The sequence below is a fragment of the Olea europaea genome, chromosome 9 (genome assembly GCF_002742605.1).
Source record: "Olea europaea var. sylvestris chromosome 9, O_europaea_v1, whole genome shotgun sequence".
Classification (NCBI taxonomy): domain Eukaryota; kingdom Viridiplantae; phylum Streptophyta; class Magnoliopsida; order Lamiales; family Oleaceae; genus Olea; species Olea europaea.
The window spans coordinates 12,595,043-12,605,984 of NC_036245.1; the positions used below are offsets into that span (position 1 = coordinate 12,595,043).

The 10,942-nt window shown below is 32.7% G+C and overlaps 1 protein-coding gene across 1 annotated transcript; it reads left to right on the plus strand.

Moving 5' to 3' along the window:
- Positions 1-2,008: 2,008 nt before the first annotated feature.
- LOC111399695 (enoyl-[acyl-carrier-protein] reductase [NADH], chloroplastic-like) lies at positions 2,009-6,424 on the plus strand. Its single transcript, XM_023027151.1, has 13 exons — positions 2,009-2,172; positions 2,836-3,135; positions 3,693-3,802; positions 3,898-3,953; positions 4,041-4,125; positions 4,199-4,246; positions 4,788-4,862; positions 4,952-5,063; positions 5,210-5,261; positions 5,340-5,391; positions 5,480-5,537; positions 5,788-5,886; positions 6,077-6,424. The coding sequence occupies exons 2-13, from the start codon at positions 2,856-2,858 to the stop codon at positions 6,232-6,234; spliced, it is 1,185 nt and encodes a 394-aa protein (XP_022882919.1). The 5' UTR covers positions 2,009-2,172; positions 2,836-2,855; the 3' UTR covers positions 6,235-6,424.
- The last annotated feature ends 4,518 nt before the right edge of the window (positions 6,425-10,942 follow it).

The window sequence follows — 10,942 nt, forward strand, 5'->3', positions numbered from 1 at the left end:
TTAGGTTATATTTTTACATGAGCTAGTGTTACTATCTCTTGGTAAAGTGCTAAACAGACTCTAGTGGCATCTTCTACTATGCAAGTTGAATTTGTGACATATTATGGGGCTACAGTCCAAGCCATTTGGTTAAAAAATTTCATCTTTGGCTTGAAAGTTGTTGATTCCATCTCAAGACCAATCATCGTCTACTATGATAACAGTGCAACAGTGTTCTTTTCAAAGAATAATAAAATTTCTGATGGGTCCAAGCATATTGACATAAAATATTTGGTGGTTAGAGATAGAGTCAAGGAATCACAGGCAAAAATAGAGCATATAAAACAGAGGCAATGATTGCAGATCCTTTGACTTTGAGACTCGTTCCAAAAGTTTTTAAGACACATGTAGCTGATATATGCATTGTGAAAACATTTGATGTTTTTGGTTAGTTGAAAATATATATATATATATATATATAACACTTTTTTTTTATCACATTTGGTGCTAAGTTCATACTACATACTACCACGTTGGTGTGAAAATGGAGATCTATGTCGATAAGGATGTTATCATTTGTAGCTGTAGAATGGTCTTACATCGGTTAATTAGTATAATGACTTCCATATTCATTATCGATATTTTTGTTGGATCGGATCATGTTACGTAAGGTGTCATCATTGGAGTTATATTTTTGTGGACACCTATTTAGTCTAACCTGGGTGTTAAAAGTTTTGTTTTAACAATTAAATGTTTGCCCAAGTGGGAGAATGTTGAAATAATTCCAAATATGAGCTTCACATTAGATTGTAAATTTTACATGTTAGATGTATTGCTCATAATGATATTTGTGATTGGACCAAATTTATTAAGTGATCAACTAAGTCTTTTTACACTTTACGGGTTGTGTTTAATATGATGTGGTAATCCTAAGTATGTGAGTCGAAAATAAACCCTAATTAGTATTCTATTCGTAATGGGACGACTCAATTATCTCTTATATAAAGGATAGGTCCACTCTCCTCTTTATATTATTTTTATTAGTTTCCCTCATTGACAGCTAATCCTTTGTGAGGAGTAAGAATGAGAATATCTAACTACTATTATTCATATCAATTATGACTTCCGTAGGTATGAATTCGATTTATCAATTTATTATTATTGTGATTCTTGATTTTTAGCATTATTACAATTAAATTCAACAATAAATTGTCAACACTATGTGTATTTGACTACATCTTATTTTTTACAGTCAGACCACGAATTAGAAGTAAACTAAATAGTACCATTAAAAGTCCCTAATATATTTTTATGAACTAGTATTAATAGAAATTAAGGGAATGATCTTCACGGTTGATTATCACTTGCATAAACCGTGCATTGTGTGAAGTCTCCTAGAAAGGTGAAAGGCATCTCGACAAAAGTTAAAAATTGAGCCATCCCTTCTCGCATTCTATTTTGCAACATAATAATAATAATAATAATAATAATAATAATAATAATAATAATAATATATTCTTGATAGACCCACATCGACCAAATTTATTAGAATCAACGTGTTTATATAGTATAATCACAAATTTGCTTTAATGGACATGACATGAATATTATAGGTGGTGCCAAATTTGAAATAACAAAACTTTGACAACTCTTCAGACCAGAAAAAATAAAAGATCGATAAGTTTCTTACTTTTATTAGTTCATGTTTGATTCCCATTTTTTTAAATTTAATTTTCATCAAATTCATTTTCAATGAAATATTTCATAGGACTTAGAACTTTTATCAATTTTCAACCTCACATTTCAATTTTTATCAAATCTATTAACTTTAGACAGGGGGCATAGTGTTATTTCCGAAGATATCTCTAATAACAAGATATGGGCCGGAAAGATTTTTGACGAGTTGGGCCAGCGATTTTCAAAGCCCAAAGTCGTAGCAATCAGCCCATTGTACCGAAACCAAAGAAGGGGCAAGACTGTCATTTTCTCCAAGCAGGGATTCCCATTCTCTCACTCTACAGACGGCACTTTCAAAGCTTCCCAACAGTTCAAACCAACCCCAAAAAAACCAAAACGCATAGTTTTCATCGAAACTCACAGTTCTTCGTTCATATTAACTTACAACCTTTCATATATTTCGACGAAAAGCCTGTTCAATAGTGCTCTGTCTCTCTAAAAGCCTTTTAAGAAAAGGTGAGTTCTGAATCTTTTATCTCTTTAATAAATGCTAGCTATGACACGGTTGTGTGTTTACAGAATGTGGGTTTATATATATATGCATTTTGATCCAATGTTGTTTGGGTCTTGAGCTAAGCATTTTCAATTTACTAGTTATTTCTGTTTTCTTTACCAGATCTTTGTTAGGTAGACAATTTTTATGATAGTTTTGATGAGATGATTGTGCTGTCTAATTTATGATTGGCTTTTAATGTCATCAGCGAAGCACTTGATTCGTTTTAAATATTTGAATTTGATTTGTATCTGCAGTATATAGGTTTTTTTGGTCTTTTTTGAGTAATGTAGAGGGATTATGTACTCAATTTGATTTCTGTATCAATACTTTGGATTTGTTTTAAGAGGGATTATTTACTCAATCTCAATTTCAATCTAACAAACGTCACATATTTACATTTCAAAACTTACTCCGATTGAAAAAGGACAATGCTCTGTGTAAAGTTTGAGTTGTGACTACAGTATAATATACTTAAAACTGGGCTTTATATGTTTGTCTGACTGATCATCAAACAGTAGGATGTGACTTATGTGTTTCTGTTAATCTCTTCTGTTTTTTGCATCAACTAATCATTCTATTATCTTGTCAAAATTTAATGTCATCGAATTTGGTTGGAAATGTAGAATTCTTCGACTTAAAACCAATGGCTGGAACTGCAATTCCTAGCACACAAATTGCAATTCCCAAACCTTGCATTTCTGTAGCTCGTAGAACTCCCAGTTCAAGCGTTGCTGCATTCTTTGGTAATGAAGTCAAAGGCATAACTTGTGCGAAGATTCGAAGCTCGTCTTTCATCTCAACGACAGAGTCATTTTCCAAAAGCTTCAACCACCACTTTTTAAGATTTGAAAGGAAAGTTATTAAAGCAGCGTCTGGAGCAAGTGATAAACAGCCTTTGCCTGGATTGCCCATTGATCTGAGAGGTTGAACCTTACGAAATTTTGCATCCATTTTTTTTCCCTTTCAGATATGTGTATGTTACAGTAGTTCTACTGGAGTTGTTTTTAATAAATTACCTTAGTGTTATTTTACTGAATTCAATTGATTTATTGTCACACTGTTCTACATTTTTTTGCCCGTCGAATGCACAGATGGCTCTCATACGTCTGTTCTAAATAGAAATAGATTACTTTCTGTATGTATAATTTAGTTTTGCTTTCTCCAGATGCTACACTTTTCAAAGAGGTATAGCTGCATAGGATTTACTAGCTAGTTAGATCCTTAGCCATCATGTGTTTGAGCAATTCTTATTTTGGGTGCTTCTGAATGCCTGAATGGTATGAGAATTCAAATAACATAATGTTGTATGTTACCTTTAACTTAGTATTTGTTTGGCGAGTGTTTATAAAACAGTTGCCAAACTTGTAAACTCCCAGGAAAAAAACAAGTGATAAAACTTAGAGTAAACAATCAAACTGAATTTGGTTCCAAGCATAATCATGATTACGGACTTCACTGATACATGTAGCACTGGCTGCAGGTAAGAGGGCATTTATTGCTGGTATAGCTGATGACAATGGATATGGATGGGCAATAGCAAAATCTCTTGCAGCTGCCGGTGCTGAGATTCTTGTTGGTACATGGGTTCCTGTACGTATTCTAATGAATTTATGGTGTTTCAATTTGTCAGATTTATTGCAAGATTCTGTAGATAAGTTTTTTCCTAAAGAAACTATGCTTCTTAGGCACTCAATATTTTTGAGACCAGTCTACGACGTGGAAAGTTCGATGAATCTCGCGTGTAAGTACAAAGTTGTTCATATCTTCCAAGTGTACTTGTTTTTATTGTTTAGGTCAATGGATCACTTATTTGGAATTTATTTCTTAGTTTGCCTGATGGATCTTTAATGGAAATCACAAAAGTCTACCCATTGGATGCTGTTTATGACTGTCCCGAGGATGTTCCTGAAGATGTACAATATATTTTGCTGGAATTTCGCAAGTGAATTATATTATTCGGAAACATTATTTTGTGTTATGATGCAGGTGAAAACAAACAAACGCTATGCAGGATCTTCAAATTGGACAGTCAAGGTACTAGCTTCTAAACTCCTTTTTCTCTTTTCTTCCAGGCGTTTCTTTTCGTACTTTCATGGGAGCTTGAGCATGGTTCTACCAGGCTTCGTGGTGCCAGGTCATTTTTCACCATATTGGCTGATGAAGTTGGCTAACCAGAATCTTTTGTACCGTTTATATATATATATAAATGATTTTCAGCAGCTTTTCTTATACTTACCCCTGTTTGGTTCAGATAAAAAAGATTATTCAAATCTAAGGTAAAGTAAACAATTAAATTAAACCATGTATTTCGTTGGACCACAACTTTTCAACCACGCGTTCCTTCAACTTTTATCAAAATCTTCTAAATAGATAATTTTTATCTAGACCAGGAGCTTTATACTGTTATGGCTTGAGAAACTTGATTCCCTTTAGCTTCCATTTTTCCGCAGCACAAGATGACACTTTTTCTCAATGGTCCTTGAGTAGTACTTTATTTGTCCCACTTTTGTTATACGAACTCAGATATTTGAGTTAATAACGTCAAAATGCTGAAAGGATCTATATTGTCTTGTAGGAAGTTGCTGAATCAGTGAAACAGGATTTTGGTACCATTGATATCCTTGTGCATTCACTCGCCAATGGTCCAGAGGTTCTCTTTTTTCGTTCTTGATTTTCTTATCATTCTTTTGTTGTTGTGGGATCACAACTTTCCTCTAATTATTGGGATACTAAATGTAGGTTAGCAAGCCTCTTTTGGAGACATCTAGATACGGTTATCTTGCAGCCATCTCTGCATCAAGTTACTCCTTTGTTTCTTTACTCAAATACTTTATTCCCATTATGAATCCAGGTATCCTTTTTATCCATGTATTGGTCTGTACATTTCAACGAAAGAAGACAAAATAAAATAAAATAATGATGATGATGATGATGATGATGATGATGATGATGATAATACAATTTTTTGCTAATCTTTATCTGGTTATGATGTCTCAGGAGGTTCTACAATTTCACTAACATATATTGCCTCTGAGAGGATTATACCAGGGTACATATATCTTCAAATAGCCTAATCAGTTTCAAACCGTCTCCTTCCATTTTGGGATTACCTTGTTTATTATTGCAGATATGGAGGAGGCATGAGTTCTGCAAAGGCTGCTCTTGAGAGTGACACAAAGGTGAATCTTATCTGTTTCCAGGTTTATATTTATTTCTAATTTCTTGTACTTCTGATTATGGCTTATGAAACATTTGCGCTTCATTAAGGTGCTGGCTTTTGAAGCTGGAAGAAAACACAACATCAGAGTCAACACCATATCTGCAGGTATTGAATCTGTAAATCATAAAGATGATTTAAGTAACAACGTTATGGGCTTTGATGAGAAAAAATTCGATCTTGAAAAGCTGTTTCAACTCTCAGCTTTCATTTAGATTACTCTAATGTTTTCAACTCATTGATAATGTCAAATTTATTATATAGAAACCAAGAAAGGGTTCTTCAAGAAACAAAATAAAAATTGAACCGAGTGATATGAATTTACCTATTAATGGTCTCGATTATAATAATATACCAGGTCCATTAAGAAGCCGTGCTGCAAAAGCTATTGGGTTTATTGACATGATGATCGACTATTCATTGGAGAATGGTCCATTGCAGAAGGAACTTACTGCTGGTGAGTCATTGCATTTGTTGGGCTGGATTATTTTTATTTTTGTTATATCGAAACTTTAAGAAACTTCACCATGATTCTATTATCTGTTTAGTTAATCATAGTTTACTCAAATCCCCCATCCTGCCCTGGCACAAGTTTCTTTTTCTTTTTTTCCCTGCAAAATACTAAACATGCAAAATAAATGTAACAGAGGAGGTTGGAAATGCTGCTGCTTTTCTGGCATCTCCATTGGCTTCAGCTATCACTGGTGCTGTGGTTTATGTTGACAATGGCCTTAATGCAATGGGAGTGGGAGTTGATAGCCCAGTATTTCGAGATCTTGACATTCCAAAAGCCGACAAAATTTAGAGTTTATGTTTATCTGTTCGAGTTTAGTTAAAATTTTCGACATCCAAATAAATGTTGGGCTGTTTATTTCTTGTCACTGTATTCTCGGAGTACTAGAAATGTGTGAGAATTTCAATTTGATTGCAACAATATGCTTGGTTTTACTTATTGCTGACATTAAAAAATGACTAGGTCAATTTTTTCAACTTAATTCATGATTTGTTATAGGTAATTTGAGCTGAAATAGTAAAATAATGCTGAAACAGTGAAGTTGAGCTGAAATTGTAATAAAAAGAGATGTTTGTATTAAATAGAGAGAATTGGAATTGTAAACAATGGGAGTGTTTTTTACTGTTTTCTGGGGCGATTGCATGGATTTACTTCAAATTGTGCTGACCCTAATGTCTACGCCGCTGTCCTAATTTTGATTGTCTGTTGAGGTTGACCTCCGTATGCCATGATGAAGTTGAGGTGGGAATTATTCATTGCAAAATTGTGATTGGTCACAATTTGGGTACTTCATGATGGTCACTACTTGTCTTGAAATGATTGGTTGATAAGGGATGGTGGTTGTGAGCCTTGGACTGAACGAAATTAGAGTGTAATGATAGTGTCTCTCAAATGATGGCGATTGATTCTTGCTCCCAAAGATATGTCGAGCTAAGCTAGATGTTCCGTTCTGAAATGACAAGCTACTCTGAGATTCATATCTAGCTTAGAGGCGTGATTAGAATATATACTTAACTTAGCGCTTTAGTAAGTCTTTGCCTTGACGTAGTTCAACACTTAGTTTTTTGTAGTACACTATTACAAATTCTGATCACTTTAGCCCTTTTCTATGTACAAGTGACTGCTGAGCGTAATAAACTTTTGGGTTAAGCTTAAAAGAGAATGAAATTTAATTCTAAAGATGTTTGGAAATGTTACTTATAATAACATTTTAACTGGGACAGTCGCCCAGTTTAGGCTGGACAACTCTGCTCGCTTGCCCCGCTTGCTTAGCTCCAATTTTTGCTCCTTTGCATTTCAATCATCCACTCTTTGCATGACAAGTCCCTCTACTTTCATCTTACACATTTCAGTCCTTGAATTTTGACTGTCATTTCAATTATGCCCCTCATAAATTGCATCCAACATCCTTCATCTTTGGGCAATTGTTCAATTTGGTACCCCCAAGTTCACAATTTTGTGCTCCTTTGGTCTATTTTCACTTCATTTTACCTTGTTCTATTTCGTTGGATGATTTTCAACCAATGAAAGCAAGAAACACATAATTGTGAGACGATATCCATTCATTTTGTCAATAATCAACACGTTTTGGTACTAAATAAGTGTGCAAAAACACACTTATTAAATACACCAAAACATAAGTTTTTGCTCGTCCTGAGCAAGATTATCTACAATACAATCAAGCAATATATTATAAATGATCGACACATTAAATAGCTCGCCAAAAATCACCTTATGTTAAATTGTACAATCAATTCACAAATATGCTCCAAATAATGCTAGCAAAAATAATTTAAACTTATTTAATGTTTGATCAGTGTGGTTGCATAGCCACTTTGAATCATCATCTAAATTAGAAAAAAATTGTGAAAAAACTATTTCCTTTCCTCCTCGTGAGATTCACACTCCTCAAAAAGGTCGATTTCAATTCACTCATTTTTTTCGCTCTAGTTCAATTGGGTCTAAACGAAAATTTCAACATCTAGTTATGTTATGATTCTACACTAATGAGTGCTTTAACATTCAAACTTATACTAAATAATTCAAAGCCACTAGTTATCTAAACCAAAATATCAAATATAATTGCTTTTTTTTTTTTTTTTTTTTTTTTTTTTTTTTTTGTCTTTTTCAATAAAATCTAACATTTTACCTCACTCCCTTAAAGATCCTTTTGACCTTATTGCGAGTTTTAGGTCGATCATTTCTAGATTGTTTAGGCCAAGGGGGTTACGAGATATCCCAATAGACTTCATAACTCGAGTAAAAAAAGCTACAAAGTGAGGCCTAAGATTCAAGTGCAATATCATTCTTTTTTAAGCACAACAAAGCGACATGGGGCTTAGATTTCTGGTGTATGATCATTACCTAGTCTATACTTGGCTAAGGATAGTCCACATGGTGTATGATCATTACCTAGTCTATACTTGGCTAAGGATAGTCCACACAAATATTTTTAACATGTATAGAATCAACATACTTCGAGACAATGTCCTTCACTGGCTCCATCTCCAAACTTATCTCACAATATAATTAAGTGAAGAGAAGTGGATATGAATTGATGTAAACTTTCAAGCAACTCATAACCTAGTTCTATCAATTCAAAACTTTCTCCATCAATCAAAAATCTATACATCTAAATAACAATTAATCATGATTATTGTGCTCAACAAAACTTTGGATCTCTCATGAACAAGCAATTTTTTTCAAAAAAAATGTAAGCACAAATAGCATATTTGGTCATAGCTCATGAATCAACAATTATTTTATCTAGCATATCATCACAATCACAACAAAATAACCACAATCATCCCTAAACTTAAATCACAAATTGTTCTCAATGTGTAAAGAACAAAATAAAATGTAAGAAGGGGATTAATGAAACTTTCTAGGTCGGATATTTGGTGAAGAGGTACCAATGCTTGAATTGGACTTGTAATGTTTTTGATGAACTTGGACAAGTCACCTTCTTGTACAATAATTTGCCTCCAAATTTGTTAAGAACCATGAAATATATATAAAAGTAAATAAAAAGCTTAAAAGTTAGAAAATTGGGTTGCCTCCCAATAAACACTTTTATAGTTTTTAGCTTGACTTTGACTATTAATCATGGACACCTAAAAAAAGTTTTGGATGCCTGGCCGGTTTTTCTTCGTTTGGCTTTATTCCACTCTTCATTGGATCTCCCAAACTTAACATTATCCCTTTCCATATAATAGGACTTGCTTATTCCATCCAATTCAAATTCAACTAAGAAGATTTCTATCTCCTCATTGGACTTAATCATAAAATCAAGAGCTTAGCAATCAACTAAGTCAGAAAAATGTAAGTTGATTTCTCCTCACTGTTAGCCACATCCTTATTTAGCTACGTTGTGATTCATTTTTACTCATTATAAATTCTTCGATGGTTAAAATCTCATCGAGTTGAATGATTGGTCTTCAATCAAACTCCATGGACAATGGCAAGCTTTTTCTATTAACTCAATCGAGTGGATTATTCCCCACTTTTGAAATAAATTCCAATATCAATAATCTCCCACAAGTATGTTATCCACATCCAACTTGGCAAGTTCATTGTAATATTTTCCAAGTACCTTTTCGTTCAAAAATGGAGGACCATCTCCTGAAAATTTGATGTCTTCATCCTAATCGTCAGGTACATAATCTTCCATGAGCATGTAATTATCATCAAAATTGTCTAGGACTTGTTTTTGACGTTTCAAATATTGTCTAAGTCTTCGACATTGAGATATCGATGCACGAATACAAGCATTGTCCTATACAATGCATCGCTTGACAAATTTCACATCTTGAGCCTCCAAGCATATATCCATAGCAAATGTAGATATTAGACACTGCAAAAATATTTAGAATAATACAACAAAAATATTCAGAATAATACAACTATAGCCAAAAAGTACAATTAGAAAATATCAACACAAGATAGATAAAAATATTGGGGTTAGCCAAAATATACAAAAATTAAAGCAATTAAAAATAAATAAAAAGAAATTGTGAAAACTTTTAACTAAAGTAATAGTCAAAGTAAAGTACTCTTTAACAAAAGTGCCAAAAACTTGTTCACTAAGGAAGTGCAAGACAAGTGCATGGGTCGCGTTAAAGTAATGATGTGGATTTTTTGAGTGCGAGTTCTTAATAATTCGATGAATGTTTACATTCGATTACACAATTTTAATCAATTTAATTTTAATAATAAAAACAAACACACAATAAGATTTGATTTTGGAAAATAAGGAAAAGTAATTAAAAATCTATAAAATAAGAAAACATAATAATTGGGATTTTTGGAGGAAAACGTAGATGGAATTCACAGTTTCGCATAATCGTCACATAATTAATTTCTCCACAAGCAAATTAACAAATTACTCAATTACGATGTTGGACCCGAATTTTTGAATTTAGTTAATTAGATCTCTCGAGCAAAATTAACTCTAATTGATTAGTTTAACCTAATATTTCTTTATGGCAATTAAAATCAAACAATCATATTATTTTTTGTGAAAATAGCTCAATGGATCACCTAGAATTAAAAATATATCTCTATCCCTATAAGAATCTAGGATTTTTACTATTTAGTCTAAAATGTACAATATTCTCTTTAATGATATACATATCACTAAACGCAATCACATATTGACCATATTAATGAAAATACAATAATAACGATAGTGAAAACACATGAACATAAGTAATTTTAATATTAAATAACAAGCATTGGAATTAATAAAGTTGGATTAAACTACAACCATAAATCCTAACACAAATATTTGGCCTATGTTATATACATGATAAAAAGGAAAATATTTATAACAATACATTACAAGTTTGGCAAAACAATGGAGAAAATACAAGATTATGGAAAACACCATTTTTTGGTTGGATTTGTGAAAATGAAAATGGTTAGATCTTGATTTTCCCAAAGTTTCTCTAAACTCCTTTGATGGATTCCTCTTGTGCCCTTCCAAAAATTACAAGTGAAA